Consider the following 25,130-nt stretch of genomic DNA (forward strand, 5'->3'; position numbering starts at 1 on the left):
ACGCGGACGAGCCGATAGCAGACGAAGAATGGCTAAAAAGATATCGCAAGGAACAAGAGGAGAAGCGACGACTCGAGGAAGATTTAACGAAACGCTTGGAGAATAGAGTGCGTGTTAGTGGATGGTAAAGTTCTCACCTTGCATTTGGCATACGCGCATTTCATTATCATCTGGCAAAACTATGGCCAAGTACTCACATACATTCGAACGAATTATTTTCCATGTAGATGTACTTGTGGTAACTGTAGTTGTGATCTGCTAGCAAATATCAGCGAGTGCTACTGCTACAAGGAACTCGAAGGCAATTGGGAAGCGCTGACTAGCGACATTGTTCTCGCGGAACTACAGGAAGGACACGTGTTGAACTGTGATAACAATAGCTTGTCTCGTTCTCTGAAATTTCGGCTGTAAATGTAATTGTAGGATGGATGGTGTTAGCTTGTCCAATGACAGGTTAATTTCCTTTTTGTCACTGTCCCACAGTTTACGAAATCCATTGTATCTTTTAGGCGCATACGTCTTGCGAAATGTTCGAAGTCTAAAAAGAGTTGGCGTCTAATGTAATTCGTGTCTGTCACCGGTGTCAGGACAAATTTGAGCCCTTTAGAAATAACGCTAACAGGCTGTCGCTAAGTTGTTTGTTTGAAAAATTCTTCATGAATTTCTCGTGTTGTTCTCTTCGTGTCTCAATCCGTTTTTTAGCCAATTTTTTTCCGCGCTCTTTGCGCTTGTTATTTGTTTTGTGCCCTATTTTATTTTGAAGCCCCGTTGTGGTGGTTAGGTTTTCAGAGATAACGCTGTTATACTTTTCAACATTTTTATTGTTTGCAGAATTCTGCCACACATGTGTGTACAATATTTGTTTGAGCTCGTTGAATTCTTGCTGCAGTTTATCTACCTTATCTAAATCGTGGTTTACAATGTTTTCTGTGTTCGCCGAGTGCGACTGTTCTCGCATCGATCTATTTACATCAGTGGTAGCATTTGTGCTAGTATTTTCTGAGAGCTTGGTCTCAAGGAAACTTCGCGGATCTCACGATCTACGAGAATATATACCAAAACAATTACGCCATATTTTATAAAACTTGCGACTGAGTTAACAGTGAGGTCAAACTATAAACCTCAGAAGGTTACAACGCTTAGAATGTCACAAGCGGGTGTGAATGTTTATCGAAAGCTTACCATTCGCTTTTCCCTGCTCCTCTTCGAAGGTGGCTCTTGGTCTTCGTCTTCCTTTCGCTTAACTGTTTTAAAGGATAAACACAAACGCGATGTCATCCTACTTCAGTTCACGTTTTAAGTTTAAACCTGAATTCATCAGCCTTGTGAAATCCTTGTCATTGAAGTGCATCGAGCACAAGGACGAGGTCTTTCCAGGCGCGCGTCCACATCTTCCTCCGCTCCAGCATAAAATCGATCCATTTCTTTCGCCTCCTCAGTCTTTGCGGGCATGTGGTGCCAAAGAAAGGAATCCTGTGCATGCTTATTCCATTCGCTTCGTCTTTGATGTTTTCACATCTCGCTGCAACACATCTTTCCGGCATTTTCGAGAAACGTGCAGAAATACCGCGACTTGTTTTCAGTGAGATCCAGAGAAAGGCTGAAGTCACGTGTTCCTGAATCTACGTCACAGCTCTTGCTAAATCGAGAGGAGACTAATGCGAATGGTGGGCCAAAATGGCGGCAAATTTGAACGTCTTATTAAATTCATAAAAAATTCGCGTTTTATGCAAATTGAAAAATTTTTTCACTGAAGTTCTTAGGGTGATGTTTAGATTCAGATAAGAAAACAAAAAAAATTCCGATATGGGCACTTTAAATATTTCTTGCTGCTGTTTTATTTGTGCATTAGGTGATGGATGAGCGTGAGGCTCATGTAGTTAATGTCCTAGCTTTCTCTGATGAAATACAGCTGCATGTATGGTGCTTTCCGCGATCTTGGGATGTTTGTGAATGCTTCTATTTTTAGCGTCTTTGTGTGAGAAGGTGCGAAATTATTACTGAGGCAAATTAAAGTGCCTATGAAGTAATTTTTTTTTGCGTTTGTTTGAAGTTTAGCATTTCTTAATTACGAAATTATAAAAGAAATGCGCTAGAAAAAACAATAAGGTGCTTTTTTAGTCGTACAAAGTAGCCCAAAATGACAAAAATAGTGTCCTGGGGACTGGGAACTAGTTTAGCGTTTGATGACGTAGGAAATGCCTCAAAGATTTGTTTACAACACATCTCGCCTTGTTGTTACACGGAATTACCCGATATCGCGAAAATTCCGTGTTCAAGGTTTCTCCCCCCAAAAATGTCGGACAATGACGAAGCTATGTCCTTAACCGAAACTTTTCCAACGGATATCTGAAAGAGTCAAGCGATTCAGGCAAAATGGAAAATGCTGCAATCGTTCGACCCGATGCGGATCATACTGGCGTCGAACAGCTAAAGAATAAGACGAGGACGAAGATCAAGATGGCCTTACCGCTACCGTTCTGCGCGCTCGATTCGAAGGCGACGTTTCGATGAATGATTGTTTAGTACTTGGATATATTTTGCCGAAATGAAAAGGCGAAGACTTACGTAGTACGTAGGAAATTGTCTCTCCAAACTCGATTTTGTTCGATTTGAGAATGCGAGAGAGCACAGATGCTACAAAAAAAATGGCACAGGCCAGTCAAAAACTCACTTTTGATGGAAGTAATAGTTTTTAAACGTCAGATCGAGCGCGTTAACTCACAGAGCATGATGAATTTTCTGCGATGACCATTAGGATGGTCCTTACGCAAGATCTTGACAGACCCGGCTAAGCGAATCCCGCTGCGTGTATGTTGTGTTGACAAAAGCCTTTGCAGTTTTGCTAGGGCGGAGTCGCGAATATAATGTCGTCTCAAAATCGAATTTAGTTTTTTATTGTGATACAAACATTTTGTTGGAGAGAGCAAATCATGCGCTGATTGAAAGAGAAATTCTTACTTCAGTAAAACTGTAGCCATGGTAATATACCTACGCGAAATTTTTTCTCGGGGTGGGTTATTTGAAGTTTTGGCTTTAACTTTTACATCAAAACAAAGAAAATGCAAAAATTTACAGTCCATAAAGTACCTACCATTGATGAAATAGACGAGCTAGTAGGTGAAAATATTTTACTAGCAAATTTTACTGAAAATTTGTTTCTGCCGCAATACAAACAACATGAAAACAGTGATGAATAAACCTCACGACCAGAAGCAAGAATAAAAAGCAACCATACTAGTACCCAAAAACGAAAAAAAGGGTATTATTATCCTAGCTCAGATGCCGTGGAGATTAAAACATTTGAAATAAACCGACGGGCGAAAAAATACTGTAAAAATTACTGAGTCTGCCGTTCGGCGCTTGGGCTAGCTACGACAAGAAGATCAAACCATAAAAGACAACGCAGCCGAGCTCTTGAAGCACTTTTTTTCTAGAGATAAGAGACACCAGAAAGAATAGAATATGGGCCAGCAACGTTGACAGCCTACCGAAAAGGCTCGAGAAGGTATTTTCTGGAGAGCTGCGAGGGTGAAAATTTCGGCATATATTGTTTATGTTACTAATTAAAAAAAAAAAAACTTTGAGTAAAGCGAAAGCATCTCAAAGCGTCTGAAAAGGGGATTTGTTTAAATAAATCAGATCATTTTGCTTTGAAAATGCTAGAATTTATTGGAAATTAAGCTCATTGTTATTTGCCGTGGCTGTTTTCACACTCTATAAAAAGTCCTTTAAGTAATTAAATTACTCTTCTTCGAATTTATACTATAAAGGAAATAAAAGGAGATGTAAGCAATCGACCATAAAAGGACACAGAACAATCTGAGCCCCAGATGGGATTCTTCCCACGACCCTCCGTGTTCTAGGTCAAATTTATAATCACTCTTTTTCGCTTGCCTTCAGAAAAAAGTTGTATCCGCTGTATGTGGTTCATGTTCAACACAAAACAAATATTATTAGTGTTCCTTGAATTGAACAGTGTCAGAAACTTTGTAAACTCAAATGAAAAGAAATAGAAAACACCTTCCAATGTCGCATGTTCAATCACAAAAATAAAATTTTGATCTGGGCGCGCCGAACCCACTTAAGTGCCGTGCTGCCATGCTTACTTGACAGATTTTGAGCCAATCAGAAACCGTCATTTTGAGACAAAATAATTGCAATGCGCAATGCAATTGTGCAATGAGAAGATCCCCCAGGATAGCGATAAGTGTTAATTATCTTTGCCTGTGGATGGGTAATATGGAAATGGTTGCAACTTTGCATTGTAGTGAAGTCACTAAAAACTTATTATAATTTGTTCTTTCTCGAAGGAATCCCTTAGTGTTTTCTCCCCAATGTTCTTCCAACAATTTCATGTTAGAAATGGGTACTTTGTCAAATATTTGAGCTGTTTTGAACAAAATGCTCCTTTAAATATTTTCACGAGTTAATGATTTTAAATATTGCCTGTAGTTCTTTTTTGATAAGCCAGTTTAGATAACAGCAAGACGAAGCTAATATTCTTTAAGCTTTAAGGCCGGGTAATACTGGCAATTTTGCGGTGACAGTAACTGAACTGTTGACAAAGAGAAGGAAATACCTCACTTTACTGCAATAAGGATCTCATGAGTGCATATTTTTCATTTGTTTAGAAACCTTACCAATCCATGAAGGGAAAAGGCAACCAGCGCTGCAATTACGAGGAAAAGAAGAACGTGAAGCCAACTTGATCCGACACCTAAAACGAACGGAAGAGCAAAGAGATACTATACAAAGGAAATTTGAAAATTGTCAAGAACAGCAACAAGAAAACTCACAAAGACAACCGACAGAGATTACACAGCGGCTGACAAATTGCCAAGAACGGTTTCAAGAGCTTGACGTGAGAGTGGCCAGCCTACATGAGCAGCGGAGAGAAAACGAACAACAACAAGAAAACTTAGAAAAACAACTGACAGAGATGGAACAGCAGGTGACAAATTACCAAGAACAACTGCACGAGAAAGACTTGAGAGAGGCCAGCGTGCATGAGCAGCTGAGAGATAAAAAACAACAACAAGAAAACTTACAAAGACAATTGACAGAGATGGAACAGCAGCTAACAAATTGCCAAGAACAACTGCAAGAGAAAGACTTGAGAGAGGCCAGCGTGCATGAGCAGCTGAGAGATAAAAAACAACAACAAGAAAACTTACAAAGACAACTGACAGAGATGGAACAGCAGTTAACAAATTGCCAAGAACAACTGCAAGAGAAAGACTTGAGAGAGGCCAGCGTGCATGAGCAGCTGAGAGATAAAAAACAACAACAAGAAAACTTACAAAGACAACTGACAGAGAGGGAACAGCAGTTAACAAATTGCCAAGAACAACTGAAAGAGAAAGACTTGAGAGAGGCCAGCCAAGAAGCTTGTGACTGGGTCATTTCTCGCAATCAAATTCAAGTGACAGACAAGTGCCTGGGTCCGGGAGCCTGGGGAAGTGTTTACAAGGGGACGTATTGCGGCTGTAGTATAGCTGTGAAAGAGCTTCATGAGTTGATTCTTTCTCCCCATAACAGACGTTTGTTTGAGAGAGAAATGAACATTGCTTCAAGATGCCGCCATCCTTGCGTATTGCAATTCATTGGAGCAACAAATGATGAGGGAAACCCTTTGTTTGAACAGCAACAAGAAAACTCACAAAGACAACCGACAGAGATTACACAGCGGCTGACAAATTGCCAAGAACGGTTTAAAGAGCTTGACGTGAGAGAGGCCAGCCTACATGAGCAGCGGAGAGAAAACGAACAACAACAAGAAAACTTAGAAAAACAACTGACAGAGATGGAACAGCAGTTGAGGGAGATGGAACAGCAGGTGATAAATTACCAAGAACAACTGCACGAGAAAGACTTGAGAGAGGCCAGCGTGCATGAGCAGCTGAGAGATAAAAAACAACAACAAGAAAACTTACAAAGACAATTGACAGAGATGGAACAGCAGCTAACAAATTGCCAAGAACAACTGCAAGAGAAAGACTTGAGAGAGGCCAGCGTGCATGAGCAGCTGAGAGATAAAAAACAACAACAAGAAAACTTACAAAGACAACTGACAGAGATGGAACAGCAGCTAACAAATTGCCAAGAACAACTGCAAGAGAGAGACTTGAGAGAGGCCAGCGTGCATGAGCAGCTGAGAGATAAAAAACAACAACAAGAAAACTTACAAAGACAACTGACAGAGATGGAACAGCAGCTAACAAATTGCCAAGAACAACTGAAAGAGAAAGACTTGAGAGAGGCCAGCCAAGAAACTTGTGACTGGGTCATTTCTCGCAATCAAATTCAAGTGACAGGCACGTGCCTGGGTCCGGGAGCCTGGGGAAGTGTTTACAAGGGGACGTATTGCGGCTGTAGTATAGCTGTGAAAGAGATTCATGAGTTGATTCTTTCTCCCCATAACAGACGTTTGTTTGAGAGAGAAATGAACATTGCTTCAAGATGCGGCCATCCTTGCTTATTGCAATTCATTAAAGCAACAAATGACGAGGGAAGCCCTTTGTTCGTCACTGAGCTCATGGAAACAAGTTTACGAGCGTTGTTAGAGCTGCGTGAACTCTCTGAAACAGAAATCAATGTCATTTCTCTTGATGTAGCCCGAGCGCTTAACTACCTTCACCAAGAGAAGCCCATTCCTATTATTCACCGTGATGTCAGCAGTTCTAATGTGTTGCTATGGCGACAAGGTGAAGAGTCAAAGTGGAGAGTCAAAGTTTCAGATTACGGCAGTGCTTCGTTTGTGCGGAAGACCATGACAGTTGCTCCTGGAGAATTTCTTTACAGCGCGCCTGAAGCGTTAACTTCAAGTCAAACGCACATGGTTAGTGGTATTAATTTATTTCAATATGCGCTGAAATACTTAGAAGTTCTGGTAAGACTCTTGAGGTTATAGGAGAATGGTTGCAGTTCTCCAAGATTGTTTTAATCCGATGGTCACTGATTAAACCCTTACATATTACTTACTCTATTTAAAGTTACGTGCATGTAAACCTTCTTGACCGAATTTTACATAAAGTAAATTAATTACCCAAACCTAAAAAAAGTATAAAAGGAAAGTTTCTTGGATAAAACATAAACTGTACCCACTACAAGACCCTAAGTGCAAATTGACCGTGGCTTATAAACGTGAATTACTCGCATAATCATTAAATTCTACGAAACATTCTGTGGTTGCAAGGTCTGTAGCAGGCCTTTGCCTCTAAAACCCGGTCGGCGATTTTAAAATATTGCTTAAATTTATAAGCTCAATCGCAGAATATACTATAGCTGACAGAAATCAATCGTCAAGCTTCAAATCGCCTATACTTTGTTTGCTTGTAATATATCAAAACTTCATCGCTCGGTGCTTGCTAAACATCTGAGAAGAGCACAACACTAATTGATTTTTTCCTGTCCAGTGATAAGTCAAAACCTCTTTTATTTGACAACACAGAAGCCGTTTTTGTGTTTTCACGTTACGTAGATTTTTGTTGTTGTATGTTTTGAAGCCTAAATGCATCAGTTAATAGTCAATTTTCGAGATGCCTTGAACCTCATTATGAAAGCGAGGCTTTGTGCATAGTTCTTTTTTTTTTTGTTAATGAAAATCAGTTTTCATTCACATGCAAACAAAACTAATTTTGACTTGAAAAGCCTTGCACATGGCCCGGCTTGCAATAGTGGGGCATTTTTCCTCATTGTCCTTTCGGAGACTCCGGGTAATAGTCTTCCACGGGGTATTTGACAGCCCGTGATTTTCACCTCACAACGGTTTTACTTCGTTTCACTGCGAAGACGGTATAATCTTATTAACAACCTTTATTTGTGCTTTTTTCAATGTACATAGTTGATCCCTACAACCTTGTAGAGGTAATATATAGAATTTAATTAATTGTTAGTTAAAATGATGTACAAGCAAGGAAGCTAAATGAACTTTTTTGGTTATTTTGTTAGCTCCCTGGCTAATTTAGGTTCTAAATAGCAGGTAAAAAAAGAAAAAAATGAAAAAAAAAAAAAAATAAAATAAAAAAATGAAAAAGCAAAAGGAAGGAAGAACTTATTTAAATGTAACATGTTAACGTATGTTACGTAGTTCAACATAAAAGAAAATTAGTTCATTTGTTGTTCTGACAGTAAATAACGTATAATTTGCTTCAGAAAAGCAGACACACTTTGTATGAGTTTTTTAAAAGGAGTTGGAAGGTCTTTTCAAATATCGGTTGCCCTGAAGGAGATTAATTGTTTACCTACATTAGCTCGTACGTTTGGCTTATAAAGATTCTGCTTAGCTGCATATCTTGTGTTGTAGCCATGTATATTACTAGCATACGATACGAGCGTGAAAAGTTCATTTCTTTTCGAAATTGACCACTGATGTGTAATACTTATAAGTAAAATTTTTCTTTTTTTTTATAGGTCGATGTTTACAGCTTCGGTGTCCTTCTCTGTAAAATGTGCATCCGGGAACTGCCACAACCTGAAAAGCGTGAAGAGCAATCATTACGTGTGACGAGCCGTGTGCTCAGAGGCCTGGTACGGAGGTGCCTTCAGACAGATCCTGCGCAGCGACCAAATATGGAAGAGATTATTCAAGACCTGGAGAAGTTTAATGAAACGTAATTATTATATATTTTAATGACATGGAAGTCTCTTTAATCATTGTTTCCAAAATTTTCGAACAGTTAATAGAAATAAAAAAAAAAATAGTTTGTAGTAAACTCATGTAAATGAATCATATAGCAATTTTTGTAGTCTATTGATTATTTTCAATTAAGTATATCTTTAGCATTTTGAATTAATTTCCCATAGTTTTTTCACTAGTTACGGTACGTAGACGATACCTTTACAGCAGTACACAAAGACGAAATCGACGATTTTCATGAACACCTTAACAGACAAAACGCTGACATACAACTTACTAAGGAGATCGTGGAAAATGGTAAAATACCTTTTCTAGACTGCTCAGTTATCCGTGACAACAACAACAAACTACGTATATAAAACTGCTGTTTACAGAAAACCAACACATACTGACAGACTACTGGACAAGTCATCCTACAAGCCTACTTCTCACAAAGCAACGACCTTACAGACCCCATCAAGGCGAGCGCAACTGGTTTGTGACTCACCTGACAGTTTTGCAAACGAAAACAAGTACCGTAGACAACGTTTTCAACGAGAACAACTATAACAAGGACTTTGCTGGACGTAACACTTACAAGAACACTGAACCTAACGTCACAAACAACGTCGCGACTCCTGTCACTACTGCGACCATACCTTACATCAAAGGCACTTCTAATCTAAATTGATTACTGTATAATATCTCCCATATGGAATATGAAGATACAGGAATATGGTAAGCGGTATTAAGGTCGGCACACACGAGGGAACTAGTCGCAGGGACTTGTTTCAGGGACTAGTCCGCTGTAGGGTTTGCACGATGGGACAAGTCCCTTGAAGGGTTAACACGCGGGGACCTGTTACACATCGAAATAGCAAAATTTAGGGCGACTTCACTGAAATTCAGGGAAACGTAGAGACGAAAAAGGAGCGGTCCTAAACAATTGACTCCTATACTGAAGTGGAAACGATAATTGACCAAATGAAAAACTGATCATCATGTCTTTCTCTTTGCCAGTATAATCTGATTCCCCTTTTCCCTTTTCATCTATTTTCTATTGTAATATTAACGATAATAAAAAAAAATACACATAATTTACTTTAATTTTGATGCATAGCCTTATCTAAATCTGCGTTATTATGTAAAGTTAAGTTTTTCTGTTTACCAATATTTTTGTAAATTACTGTAATTTCTTTTCCATTATGTTCTCGTGCTCGACTTGTCCCGCCTCGATTCGCTTTGTGGCTATTTGCGGGACAAGCCCCTAATGTAATCTGAATTTATAAATAAATTGTTGTTGTTGTTGTGAAACCGAAGTTACTAAATTTTAAAACCGCAAAACATTGAAATACACGTACACGTCAATAAAACGGCACCTTGTCGATCTATAAAATTAGTCAGTCATTTACAATTTCCAAAAGGTTTTTTTTTTCTTTTTTACAGTTCGGTATACTGTGTACTACTGATTCAGAACAGAAAAGTAGCAGCTATTCAAACGAGGCCTCAAATACAAACAAAACTAAAATACTTGTTCAACCTCACCGTCGGCCGCCATATTGAAACGGAGTTCGTAAGGGGTTATGGGAGCGAAAATACTGATCAGCAATTGGTTTATTTTCATTTGGTCATAGGGCACAGCATAATTTGAGGGGAGAAGTCCCCAGGACTTGTCCCACAAATTCAAACATGGTTTGAATTTGTGGGACAAGTCGCAGGAACCAAATTTTGGTCCCGGCCTGCGACTAAATTTTTTGATGAAAATGGGTTCGCAAGAAGGACTTTGTCCCCGGGACTAGTCGCAGGGCCTATTTCCTTCGTGTGTGCCGACCTTTAGACATAATAATGACTCAAAGTTTGAAAATCTCATTGATGTCCAACTGAGATAGTCTATATTTAAATGACTGAATTGAGGTAGCACTGCGTAAAGGCAAGGGTAATGAGTTCATTCAGGGATTGTGTGAGGGAAAAAGAAAGACCGATAACAGTTTTTATTTCACTTCACTTTAGTTTCACTTCTGAAACTATTGAACGGATCCCACAGCCTTACAACATCCGTGTAGCTCACAAACCTATCACCATTGGTAACAACTACTGACGAACGAAAAGGACAGAGAGTAAGTGAGCCACAGACAGGGAGCAGTTTACACTGAGATCAAATGCTGCGACTGCCAGGCCACTTATATTGGTGAGACCGACAGAAATATAAACATACGACTGACTGAACATAAACGAGCAACTACAAATGGTGATATCAACAATCACATTGAGAATGATGCATTAATCAGTAAATGACCATGAATGGCTAACTGCCAATAAGCTTACACTAAACACGAAGAAGTCAAACTTTATAATTTTCCACCCTTATCAAAAGAAACTTGATCACCAAGTTAACCTTAAAATATTCGATAATGACACTATAACCTTTGTGCCCTAAGAGCAAAAGGTCGATATCAAATACCTAGGTATGTTAATTGATTCTACTCTTAGCTGGAAATACCACATTTCACATATTACTACTAAAATAAGTAAAACTATTGGTATAATCGCCAGACTAAGACATTTTGTCCCTACTAGTGCATTGATAACTCTTTACAGATCTTTGATATTCCCTTACTTATCCTACGGCATTGCTGTATGGGGCTAAGCTGCGCAGACATACCTTAACTAAATCCTTGTTCTACAAAAGCGCGCCCTCCGCCTCATATATTTTGCACCTTATAGATCTCATGCCATTCCTCTTTTTGTCTCCTCTAGTAGTATCCCGATCAATACGCTTTATGTTCAATCAATCTCGACTCTAATGCATGATGTTTTTAATAAATTAGCACCGTGTAATATTTCTAATCTTTTTTACTTTTCAAGAGAGACACATAATTATAATACGGGATTCTCCTCAACTGGTAACTACCACATTAAATATTCGAGACTAAAGGCAACAATCTAAATCTTTTTCTCGACTTGGGGCAAAAATATGGAACAGTATTCCCTTAGAACTTCGAAAATAACCCAAGCACAGCTTTAAGAGGAAAATGCAAGACCTGTTATTCCATATTTTAATAAAAGAGGATGATTATGTTGGCATTCCTGCTCTTATCTCTGAGTTTTCAAAACTGAAAGTTACAACGTGACCGTAATTAAATCAATCTATTTAGAGTATAGCAATTTATATTTCTTTTCTTCATATGTTCACGTATTTTCTTTTCTTTCTTTTTTTCAATGTTTGTATGGCTCACTGACAAATCAGTTGTATATAGATCTCTTTAAACTGTAATTACTTGGGCGGAGCTCAAGTTATAAAATAGGATTTCTCCGTAAGCCTCAAATGGCAAAGAAGGGTCTACTGTGCGTGCGCTACATGATGGACGATTCTGCATGTATTCATCATAAGCCACCATTACGGGACAAAAAACAAGGACGTCAAATCAACACAACGAATAACGTATTAATAAAAGAAAACAGCTAGTATGTGTGTTGTCTGCTAACTCCTTTCATTGATCGAAACTAAGGGGAAACTTTCCTTTCAGGACGGATATTTTCCAAAAGTTCGACTTCGATTAACCTCCCTCGCAGACGCTCATTTGACTCTTCTCGATAAATCCCCCTTCGGTGTCAAACGTAATCGATAAGATCAGGCCGTAAACTCTGAATTTACATACAGCCGAGCAAAACCTTTTATTTCTCTGGCCGCAATATAAAAAAGAAAACGTTCAATTAACTTTAAAGATTCAAAACCATTCCGTGGGTGAAAGGCTAAGGGTAAAGTAGGAAACCAAAACTAACTGAGCTTTGAAAATAAATTTCATTCGGGGTCCAGTGTGAGCGATAAGATCTATTCACCAGAACAAATTAATGTAAGCACTGAAAGTGCACAGCGACAATCAACGCTTGACGAATTTAAATTTCTTTATTTACGTTCACTTGGATAAACCAAATTGTGATCCTCCACGGGAAAAAGGTAAACGCACGGGCACGCCAAATTGACACGCTAAACCATAGTTACTAAAACAAGAAAAAAACCTAAAATGATCAAAAATGACCTAAAATGACTAAGATGATCTAAAATGACCTAAAAAGATCTAAAATAAATCTGAAATATTCTTAAATGATCTAAATGAAGTGAAACCAAGATAAAATTACAGATTTACAGAACTGAGTGCTTACCAAAGTAAAGGCTGATACCAGGAAGCTGCTGTGAACTGCCGGAAAGACAGAAGAAGACTCGAAAAGTGCCAATGGTTGCACGTAAGCCAATTCGATGACAAAGTTGCGTAAACAAACCGCACTAGAGCGAATCTTTTTTTTGGTCGGTCTGAAAGACCCAAAAAATATCGGCACTGACCAATTTTTTTCGGGTTCGTTTTCCGGTCGCACATTAAAAGCCACACGACAAGGCTAAATACTTGTGTAAACACTGATAAAACGCTTTTGTAAACAATGTAAATGCATATCTGTGCATCAATAGGCCTTATCACGGTTTTCGGTATTTTTTCCCGCGAACTATTTGCGTTCGCAGAACGCCATCCTAATCTTGGTTATACGGCTTTGAATCGAGATCTTTTTGTCGTCGATGGATCTTGAAACGCACATCTGGCATCCCCCGCAGATTTTTTTGCAGGGGCAGATGACATCACAAGGTAATGTTGCCTGGCAACAGGGAAAAACAAAGTATGAATGACGTCAGACAAAGGAAAGTTGCTAGGCAATAACAGGTTGGAAGAGAGACGCAGTTTATCCGAGCAAAATTTGCATACATCGGGAAAGTTTTACCGGATCACATTTCAACTGCAATGTCCATCAATATTCACTGGATGGAAATATCTCTGCAGAATCTTTTCCCTTTCCTCCAGAAATCTTTTTTGTGAAAGATTGCATTGAAGAACTAACACGTTTTGTGGCCGCGGTAAAATAATTTTCCGTGGGAAATAAATTCATCGAACAGCGCATCAGACAGCGCTGCACGCCCGCGGTACATTTCGTGGTGTCAGAAATAGATTTCAACCGCAAACTAGCCTGTGGAACTACGAAAAGACTATCGTCATCAAAATCGTTGCCATGCATGAGGAGCCGCGTAGAGGTGTTAAAACTAATTAGGTTGAGTGACGGTTGCTATGATCAAATTCCGGAGTTCAAAAGGAGCAATCTATCAACAGTATAGTAAAGAATCTTTTTCAGTCGCGTGTAATGTCTAGATCGAGCTTGCCGCAAAGCAATGAAGTCGGTGACTAGAAAGCTTGGCTTTTGTGGAAACGCACAGTTAACTGGAAACGAAAATCCTCCGATCCGTCCAGAAGCCTGGCTACACATCGACCGTCGGAAACGGAAAATTGACAATTTTTACTAAAGGTTTTCTATTTCCCGCCAATCTAATTGGCGCGCTAAATGGTCCTAAATCGACGAACCATAACATCAATGATTTGTTCGCCCATCGTCTCTACAATGCAAATTTTTAGTTTATTTTTCGGCAAGCTAATTTTCTGCATCATTTTCCAATAACTGAATAATAAATAAAGTCAATCGACATCCTTCATTCGTCCGCAAAGGTAAGTGCGATTTTTATGTTTACGTTATATATTTGATCAGGACTCGCGATTTCGTGATTTGGGAAAAAGTGTAACGGCGTTGATCACCAGCTTCCATTTTCCACGTGTGTAGGAACTCTTAGAATCAGAGTCAACACGAACGGTATATTTATGATGATATTATTGTTGCGGTTCCGTGTTAGTATTTCAGACGGTAAGACCAAAATAGAAAATAGATACTGGCAATCAATGTTTACCACACTGAGTGCGACAAAAGTGTCCAAAATAACCGGCTAAATATTCACGGTTTTATTATGTAGAGGTAAAAGACATAGTTAGGTCACAGTTGTTCTCTCGGGTGTGTCGCCTGAGAACAATAAGCAATCGGGTGCGTCGCCTTTGCTTCGTGAGCTAACTCTGACAATAATATTAGAAATTTCTTCACAGAGAGATTTTGAACTCGGCCGTTCTTATCTCGGGTGAGTCGCCTGATAAGGACGAGCAATCGGGTGTGTCGCCTTTGCTTTGCCCTGTTTAAGACTCGCTGCACATCGACGATAACTTTATTATTCTCCGGAGGTTTTTGACTGAACCGGAAATATTCGACTGCACGCAGTGAGTGAATGTTGATTGCTGTAAACTTTTTACAACGCACTGGGGCTCGTCTTGCACGAAAATGTGGTTTTAAACTGTCAACAGCACTCCCGTAAACAATAGGCCTCCTGTAGCGATCGAGGAAAAATTTGGATGGCAAAATCGGTTGCTAAGGCGTGCGGCTCGCCATGTCAGAAACCTTTTACAATACGAGTAAAGAGGGCTTTTCACCAGCAGATAATTCGCTATCCAGCGGATAAAATCTATTGGTTGGAGAACATTCTATCCACTGAGATGTCTTTCAAAACTGTATGCAAATTAGCTCACTTCAGTTTGACATTTTTACGGCTTTATAGTCGCGTAAGTTTCGCGGCATTTTGATAAAATACCTTTTGAGTAGAAGGCCAAAATAGTACGCTGGCCTGTAAGTTTCGTTTTTCTCAAAGATTGAAAGCGTTTTAGCGAAAATGATGTGCATTATTTTAAAGTTCGACGGTGTCACGCAACAGGCGGACCGAAAATACTTTCTATTATTTTTAAGTTCAACAACGTAGCCGCTGAAATTTTAAATTCAGCTTCGTTTATTGCAAATATTTCACCTTGGTAGTTGCACAATACGTACAGATATAAAAGGACGAAAGGGCTACCTAAAAAAAAGTCACGTAGCAGGCCGTGCAATCGGACAACTTAGGCCCGGTTCAGACGCCGAACTTTTCATGAGCCGAACCTAATACCTCGAATTAAGTACATGAAAAGTTCGGCGTCTGAATCAGTTGAGAACGGCTGTTTCAATTTGGAACGGCTCAGCCGTTCTTCCCGACTGGCTCAGCCGGGAATTTCGGCTTTGGAACGGCTTTGATTCAGACGCCGAACTTTTCATGAGCCGAACCTAATGCATAAATTATTATAACGTATTTCAACTAAAAAAAATAAAAAAAGAAAAGAAAAACGGCTAACATTTCGATTGGTTTTGCTTCAAGTAAATTAAGTTCGGCTAATTAAGTTCGGCGCCTGAATCAAAAGGCGGGATTTTCGTGATTTGGGCCGACCTTAATTTGAATTAAGTTCGGCTCATGAAAAGTTCGGCGTCTGAACTGGGCCTTAGGGCTGTCGAACGCACTCTATAATCTTTGATTACTACTAGTTTTAGTAGCAGTTCACGGCTGGTTCGCTATGCAGACAAATGTATGGAAAATTCAAAACACGACTGGACGCTTTCTGGCACAGCTACGTCCCTCCAGTTTTTTTTTCTTAATCCTTTTCCTAGTACCAAAAGTTTCCAATTCATGAATTTTTCAGAAGCGATGTTTTATCAAAATTATTTGACATCGGATTTCCATACAAACACTATTTTTTCAAGCCTGTTTGCCTACTCGTCAAAATGGCGTCGAAAACCGTGCTAAGGCCTATTTCCTTAAATAAACACGCAGTTAACAAGTCAAGGGTAGCGCATGAATAAACGATAACTCGGTGCCAGTTCCATATAAAATAGTTGCATCAATCAAAACCGCGTTGCTGGGCGAAACATAGAACTTCGCTTCGTGCCAATCAAAACCGCGTTGCTGGGGAAAAACTATGCACTTCGTACCAATCAAAACCACGTTGCTGAGCGAAACTTGGAACTTCGCACCAATCAAAACCACGTTGCTGGGGAAATACTAGACACTTTGCATCAATCAAATCCGAGGTTGTGATACAGTAATTATCGGGAATTTCCCTGAAGAAGTCTCCGGTAGAGACGAAACGCGTCGGAAATAAACTACAAGAAGTCTTCTGTTGTGCTGCTCACTAATCTTTGTTATATAATTTAAAAAATAAAATCATTTTAGATCATTTTAGGTCATTTTAGATCATTTTAGATCATTTTAGGTCATTCCTTGTTTTAGTAACTACGCACGCTAAACAAAAAGCAGTGAGTGAAATGACACACCGGCATCTGAGCAGTGTCTCAGAATGCACGGCGAATTATTTTTTTTTCTTTTGTTCTTATCACACGATAAAAAAAAGGTGCGTGTTGGATCGAACAATGAAGTGTGTCAAGCACAGCACCGGGTGAAATGGCACCCCAGCGAGTTAAATGGCACGCAAGTGACCAACATGACACGGTAGACGTGTCTGAGGGCCTCTTCATATGATCCCGGTTACCGGGATGGCTCGGTAAGCGGGATGATTTTTGCAGTCCGTTCATATGGGAAATTTCATCCCGGTTACCGAGATGAAAAGTGGTGACGCGGTCAATCGAGCGTGACATTTAACGAACAAGCCCGGCAAGAATTTTTCATTTTTATCGGCTCTACAAACATCAAAAGTATTATATCTTTATCTCTACCACGAAAAGGAATTATTTTGAACTAGAGCATCTCAGAAATGAGCCGTAATAATCAAATAGATCCGTTCTAAGACGCGAATGTTTGGTTATAGACTTCATCCCGGTAAGCGGGATACCGTGTTCATATGAGAAAATTTTCGTCCCGGCCTCCCGAGATCTCGGGGCCTCTTCATATGATCACGGTTACCGGGATGGCTCGGTAAGCGGGATGAATTTTGCAGTCCGTTCATATGGGAAATTTCATCCCGGTTACCGAGATGAAAAGTGGTGACGCGGTCAATCGAGCGTGACATTTACCGAACAAGCCCGGCAAGAATTTTTCATTTTTATCGGTTCTACAAACCTCAAAAGTATTATATCTTTATCTCTACTACGAAAAGGAATTATTTTGAACTAGAACATCTCAGAAATGAGCCGTAATAATCAAATATATCCGTTCTAAGACGCGAATGTTTGGTTATAGACTTCATCCCGGTAACCGGGATACCGTGTTCATATGAGAAAATTTTCGTCCCGGACTCCCGAGATCTCGGTCGCTGAAACCGAGATCTCGGTAACCGGGCTGGCCCGCCTTCTCATATGAACACATCGAATTTTTTACAAAAGAAATAGGAATGAGGCGAGATCTCGGTAAGCGGGCTAGCCCGGTCAACCGAGATCATATGAAGAGGCCCTCGGTCGCTGAAACCGAGATCTCGGTAACCGGGCTGGCCCGCCTTCTCATATGAACACATCGAATTATTTTACAAAAGAAATAGGAATGAGGCGAGATCTCGGTAAGCGGGCTAGCCCGGTCAACCGGGATCATATGAAGAGGCCCTAAGATTTTGAATTTCATTCAATTTACCGTTCTTTTGTCTTGGCAAACAATCACAAACTTGATCGGCACGCGAGCTTGTGTTTAATTCAGCGGCATAAACGTACGCTTACTTTAGAAACAATTAAACGTTCTTCACTGTTTTCGACAGTACCAGGGAGCTCTTTTCAATCGAGTGTGAAACCAAAATTATTCAATTCATCTTTACTAGGCGTTCTTTAACGCGACACAAACCAACAAGGGCTACGAGAAAATGTCAGATGACTCTTGTACCCGTTTCATCAAACATAAAACACAAAAATGAAAACTTTCAAAGGAAATTACCCTAAAAATCCAAGTTAATGTTGTGAATGAAATTATAACAGTAGAATCTGAAAAAAATCTTTCCTTCGATGTCGAGTGTTAGCGATAAGATCGATTCATTGGAACAAACGTAAACGCCGAAAATTTGCATATCCATACCAACAACAACTGAGTACCGCAACGCTATAAAACGCATTTTTATTTTTACGTTGGATAACGCCAAAATAGCAACTTTAGCACCCGGGCTTTAGCAAAACTGAAAGCCTCTTCCGATGTTACAAAGCCGTCGTCTGGATACAGAAAGGAACTGACACGCTGAAAACACCGGGAAGAAATCGGTCACGTGCTAGGCAACCAAAATCGTTCACGTGTATCAAGTTTCATCCGGCGACGCGGCATTGAGGAAGAAAATTTTTCGGCTGTTCTTGGAAGGAAAACTGGACAATTTTTGCTTGTTATTCAATCGCCACGGGAGCTGCAGTGTCTTTTAACTCTATAAACCCAGCTTCTTTCATTTAAAGCCCTTGTAAAACCTGGAAACACTCTCTTTTGTGTCATGATGTTTTGTCCATTGGCAATCACGCAAAACCGCTAAAAGAAAAAAACGTACACTTCGACCTTTGCGTTGCCTTCCAGTGCGAGTGAAGTTTATTTTCTTTTTTGCGTGTTTAATAAACAAATAACTGTAGACATAATTTGAAATACTTCATTCTTTGGTCACTCACAGAGCGCTTTGTTTTTATCATTAAAGTTCTGTCCCATTCCAGTGATCATGAAATAGATTCGTTGAGTTAACTTTCTGTAAATCAGATGTTATGTGAGGTTTGTCTTATCACACGCGTCCCATAGAGAACGCATGTCTTTTCGCACGCGTGTCATATTACACGTTATGCGTGACATTTTGCGATCGTGCGCTGTTAAGGCTGGTTCTCACTAGCGCATAAGAATAAGCACAAGCATAAGCATAACATAAGCATAAGCAAGTGAGAACACCCACGACATAAGCATAAGCATAAGCATAAGCATAAAAAAACATGTTTGTTTTTCTTGTGTCGGCTTGTGCTTATGCTTATGCCTACGTCGCAGTTTTCACAAGTGAGAACGGGCCGACATAAGCATAAGCATAAGCTCAAGCCCTTCAACCAATCACAGGTCACTTTGACCCAGACTTTTGCGGAAAGTATCATAAGCAAAATGGCGGACGCTATGACATCTGTAGACGAGTTGCTCGCAGAATCAGTCAGGTTATATCCAGTTCTGTACAACAAGGCTGATAAGTTTTTTCAAGGATGTAAACAAGAAAACACTGGCGTGGGAAGATATAGTTCTCTTTCTCCTCCACGAAGTTCCAGAACTAAGTTATTAAATTCGCCTTGGCCTTGTCGCCGATGGTAAACTTCCCTCACCCAAAACCTTTAAGGCCTGATAGTTTTCCTGGCATTTCGACGCCATGACGGATTCGCGTCGTATTACCAGAAAATAAAAAATTGACATATAACTTCTCATTTGTGTCCAAAGGTCTTTTATTACGGCAAGAGATTCTAAAAGTACCTTGAGCTTCTTAGGTGGCTGCGATGTCAAGTTATTTGTGTTTTAAAACGGCTAAAATAGAGCGAAAAGCTCGTAATCTGCATAAATTAAAAGATTTCAAAATCGCAGGAGAATAGCAGTGAAATAGACACCTCATTTGACTTAAGGCTGGTTTCCATATGATCGCGGATCGCACATCGCAATAAGGTCTGCGATCGTCTGCGATCATATGGAAACTACTTCTGCGATCGCAGACGATCGCAGATCGCAGATCGCAAACGATCGCAGGAGATAGAACATGGTTCTATCTTCTGCGATCGTCTGTGATCACGATCGCAGGATCGCAGACGATCGCAGAAGTAGTTTCCATATGATCGCAGACGATCGCAGACCTTATTGCGATCTGCGATCTGAGATCCGCGATCATATGGAAACCAGACATGGTTCTATCTTCTGCGATCGTCTTCGATCACGATCGCAGGATCGCAGACGATCGCAGACCTTATTGCGATCCGCGATCTGCGATCTGCGATCCGCGATCATATGGAAACCAGCCTTTAAGCTTCATAATATTGCCAACTGCAGAGCAGTCTTTTGAGCTCAGTTTTACGGTTCATGTTCATTATTTCCCTAGAGTTTTACTTCCCATTTTACTTCATTTTAGAAAATTTGATTCTTCGCTTAAACAGTCAAACAAACGCCTCGCAACACACTGTGTCGTTGGCATAAACTCTGACAAATTCTTCTTGCACACATTTCTCTAATTTTAGCTTTGATTTGTGACAATCTTGACAGAGAACAAACGCAAATACTTAAAATAATAAGATTTAAAGTTAGAGATAAAGATGTGTGAGTATTTTTCACTGAAAGTCTTCTTTTAACAACTTTCGTGAAAGTTATTTTCATTACATTCAAACAGTTTATACGTATTAATAGAACTTCTTAACTATATTTGCGTTCTGGCAGATAATCCATTTCTGAAAGCGTTCGACAAGGAAGGACAGCTCTTTTCAGTGTTTGGTATTGAGCTTTGTCCTTTCCATAACTCCCCATGGAAGCCTCCGAGAAAGTCGAAAACAATATTGATTTGTTTAACGCTCGTGTTTTTATAAAGTTGTTTGATGCCTGTACGTAGTTCTGTGAATTTTTACTGTTTCTTAGCTGTTTTACCCGCAATTGTGCCAACCTGGCAGACAGTGCCTTCAAGTATTGTCCAATTATTAGTCTGTTTGTTGTATACTGTCATGTCTATTTTATTTGCTTCATTTTCTGGTGCCTTTGGAAGTTCGAAAGGTACATCCCAAAGAATTTTAGCGTTTTCATTCTCCATTACTGCAGAGGGTGGCCTTTGTTGGTTCCATGGTTTATCATTGTCGCTCTCCTGAAAGTTGCACGTTTCTAGTAGGCGGTGATAGATAGGTCTTAACGGTCCCTCATGTCTTGCTTTATAGAGACTTTGTAGGATCTTTGGGCAAGCACACAGCTTGACTCTGTAGCGGTGCCACACATTCTGCGTTTGGTGTCTGTAATCTTCAATTGTGCTTTATTTTGCTGGTAGCAATCTTACTAAAAATGATGCGATCGCTTTTTTTCTAAGAGGGAATAAATATAAAATGCTGATAACAATACTTGCCCTTGTTACACCTGGTTAAAAATTATCACTTGTCATCACCTTATCTTTCACTGGAGAGGATAGTGGTGAGAGGAAAAGTTCGTTACTTGATTCAGGTGCTTCGGCAGTCAGGATGTGGATGTTCATCAAGGAAAAACAATATGTACAGTAATAGCCAAATTTTGGTGTTTGCATTTACAGTCTATAATACAGACCATTGATTAATTTGTACTAAGTAAAAAAATTGTACTGAGTAAAAATAGAGGGATGCAATCACACTCACAGGAAAAAAGCAGACTTCTTCTAGCAAGTGCACAATGCCTTCTTCTAGTAACATGGAAAGTGAGAAAGGTGACATGTACAGGTATATCGAGGAAGAGAACATTGAAGTTGAAGCAACACATTCTGAGGTGTTACAACTGATAGTGCCCTCGTTGTTGACCCTCAGGAACAGAAACTGAAAAAAAAATACAGTCGAACCTGTATTAAGCGGTCACCCTCGGGGAATGGCTAAGTGACCGCTTAATGCAGGTTGACCGCTTAATACAGGTTGCACAGAATACATCACTTACTTGGTTAAGAAAGTTCGGCGGTAAAATGGTATGACAAAGGAGAGCATGGTATTGAAACGGACTAGTAAAACATTGACGCAACGATTGTGCAGCTCATTAGAAGCCCGATTGCCTGGCACACTATTTGGTACCATATTTAAGTGGTTTCCTTTTACAAGGTGACCGTTTAAAACAGGTCAGGTCATAGCTCAGTTGGTAGAGCATCGCACCGGTAACGCGGAGGTCACGGGTTTGAATCCCGTTGAAGCCTGAATTTTTTTCAGGCTTCTAATTTCCAGTTGCAATTCCATTGGAAAATTCACTGCGATGATCACTTCTCACTTTCATCTACATCCGCAGTTCATATATGAATCATTTCATATACTTTACATCACAATAGAAACAGCTTGCTGGGACTTAGTATAGGATGACCGCGACTGCTTAATAGAGGTGACCGTTTAATACAGGTCAGGATTACAGTAAATAAGGGAAGTAATTTTCGGGACTTTGACAACTGACCGCTTAACAGAGGGTGACCGCTTAATACGGTGCCGCTTAATACAGGTTCGACTGTAAAACGCTTTGTGGAGATTGAGGATGTTGAGCACAATGTTGATAAACAAGACGTTATTAATGGCGATGCAAAATTGGATAATGCGGTCAATGCAATCAAAGAAACCACCCATGAAAGAATCATGGAAGATGAAGCAATGCAATTTTCTTCGACACTGCTCGAGAGATTTTGAGTGAACATTCTGGCATTGGGGTGGATCTTTTCAAATCAATATTTCGCATGGAAGGCTTGCTTTGATTTCCCCCACCTTTTCAACCTATAGTCAATTTTTTTTAAGCAATAGATGTAACCATAGCAACGGTGACGCAAAGCGCTTCATTTTAAATAACGTTGATTATCTTGAAATCAAGTCAGACACTTTACAACGAATCTATCAGGAGTTAAACTACTCAACTAGACCATTTGTGGGGAAAATTAGAAAAAGATTTGTAGGAGTGTTTTCAAGCAATAAATAATAACAACAACAACAATTAACACTTTTAGTTATTGCCGCATTTTTTGTTAAAATAGCAAGACAAATAAAACTTATGACTTCTTATTTCTGTCCAAAGGTCTTTATGGAAGCAGTACTTTGAGCTTCTTAGGTGGCTGTGATGTCAAGTTATTTGTGTTTTGACTGCTAAAAATAGTCGAAACATATTAGTGTGTGTTATTTTATTTTATTATATAAAATTTAGTGATATACCGAGTGGTAGCAAATCGATAAAAACGCTATCCCGCCAGTGGCGATATCATTTTTATCCACACATGTGTGATATCATTTTTGACCAATCAGCTGGCAGTATTTTCGCGCGCTGTCAAGCACTTGTGGTTTTCCGAAAGGTTTCCGCCGTTTGGCTGTCGTTTGATCTTTTGGGAGTTTTTGAGTTGGTCTTTTCGCAATTCGAAGTTAAGTTTATTCTAATATGGAGACAAGCTCAAGCAGATTTGTCGAGATCACAGATAAGAAACTGATCGAATTCGTAGAAGAACAAGAAAATCCGAACACAAAGAGGAAAACTGCGTACGACGTCGAGTTGTGTGAGGGTAGTTGAAAGCAGCGATGAAAGCTAGGACGGTATGTTCAGATTTACTTGTTGCTCTAAGCCAAATTTCTAACCATATTTAATATGCCATTAGCTTATACCAGGGACCTACCTGTTTATCCGTTTTCTATTTATATAGATTTTATTTGTGGCCTTTTCGCTTAGTCTTACTTTGTATTGACATAACTTGGCCTGGTTTACGATTGAAACAAATAAACAACTGACTGTAAGCTTATGTACTCAATTTCAAACCTTAGTTTTTGAAATAAAGAACAAAGCATATTTTGCTGTATTGTGAGGATTTTATATAATAAAAAGAAAATTACATGGTCGCTTGGAGATACGAGATTTCTCTTCTCATGTTGAAAAATATTTCACTCGTTTTTTCAACACTCGAAGAGAAATTTCGTATCTCCGCGGGGGCCACGTAATATCCTCTATATATCTCTCAGTTAGTACGCACGGTGCAATTACTAATAGTCGATTTTACGGGCCGTATTTCACTGTGCGGCCCGCTATTTTCCTTTCTCGCGCGCCCGATTAACTTCAGAGATGGAATAAATATCTTATTAACCTCGTTTTCTCGGCCCATATTGCAAGTGACGGATCCTCGTTTTTCCCGAGCTTCGCGCATTTTCAACGGCCGAGAAAAAACTGGGTCCGTAACTTACAGTACGGACCTCGTACTCGGTTAGTAAGAGGTATGTAAGGCGTGAATGATGAGCTTTTTCCCTCACCACATGCAGCTACATGCTATCCTTTCCAGCTAAATATAAGGTGGAACTTGATCCTCACAGATTATGTAGCATCTTCTCAACAATCCTCACAAACAAGTACAACACCAAGAAAGAGTGCTGAACATCTAAATTCCCCACATTGGATGGAAATAAATTTTTGTTGTATTTGAAGAAATGTTCATTAACCGATAAGGTTTTGTCCCCAGTTTGGCTCCCCTGTAAATGAGGATAAAATTGATGAAAGAGAAAATGAGGGCTCACAAGACACAATCAAACTAAATTGCTCACCAAAAAATTGCAATTTTACCTGGCAATTACAGCCTTTAACTCCTGGGGTAAAAGGAGAAGAAAATCTGGCAGTGACTTCCTGGTTGTTTTTCAGTTTATACAATTTGCAAAATTCGAACAGTTTACGTCTGCCATCAACCTGAAATCTATTGGAGAGGATTGTTAGTACAATTTGCGAGAAAAACATGTTTATCACACTATTGACACTCATTGGGAAAGAGAGCAAAGCAGAGTGTTTGATAAACTGAAAGCTACGCTTGAACCAGTTACTCTTACTGGTGACGGACGCTGTGATTCACTAGGCCACAGTGGTACTTACGCTATGTTGGATGGTGAAACTGTCTTGGTTGGGGACTTCAAAGTGATCTCAGCCTGTGAAGTAAAAAAATCTAATGCCATGGAGAAGAAGCGGGCTTATTGAAACCCTTAATTCTATATTGAAACAGCTGGAGTGGATGTGGCTGGCATTTTTACAGATTCGCACTCTCAGACTAAAAAGTACATGAGAGAAGAGCAAAAACAAAAACCACCATATTGACCCATAGCATGCCTAAAAAACTGTGGGCGGTATCCAAGATGAAGGAATGCAATAAGTTGGATAAGTGGATTCTATCAATATCAAACCATT

The 25,130-nt window shown here is 39.6% G+C and overlaps 1 protein-coding gene across 4 annotated transcripts in view; it reads left to right on the forward strand.

Moving 5' to 3' along the window:
- The window catches only part of LOC146478143 (uncharacterized), a 91,033-nt gene extending 71,871 nt beyond the window's left edge, over positions 1–19,162 (forward strand). For all 4 annotated transcript variants that reach the window (XM_085112814.1, XM_085112816.1, XM_085112817.1 and 1 more), the window contains 4 exons: positions 4,635–6,841; positions 8,416–9,365; positions 10,458–12,165; positions 18,784–19,162. In XM_085112814.1, the coding sequence (XP_084968940.1) occupies positions 4,635–6,841; positions 8,416–8,619 (2,411 nt within the window). In that variant the 3' untranslated portion in view covers positions 8,620–9,365; positions 10,458–12,165; positions 18,784–19,162. The remainder of the gene's footprint in view (positions 1–4,634; positions 6,842–8,415; positions 9,366–10,457; positions 12,166–18,783) is intronic.
- The last annotated feature ends 5,968 nt before the right edge of the window (positions 19,163–25,130 follow it).

This window comes from Pavona decussata, unplaced genomic scaffold, assembly GCF_977016875.1.
Source record: "Pavona decussata unplaced genomic scaffold, jaPavDecu1.1 SCAFFOLD_67, whole genome shotgun sequence".
NCBI classification, from domain to species: Eukaryota; Metazoa; Cnidaria; class Anthozoa; order Scleractinia; family Agariciidae; genus Pavona; species Pavona decussata.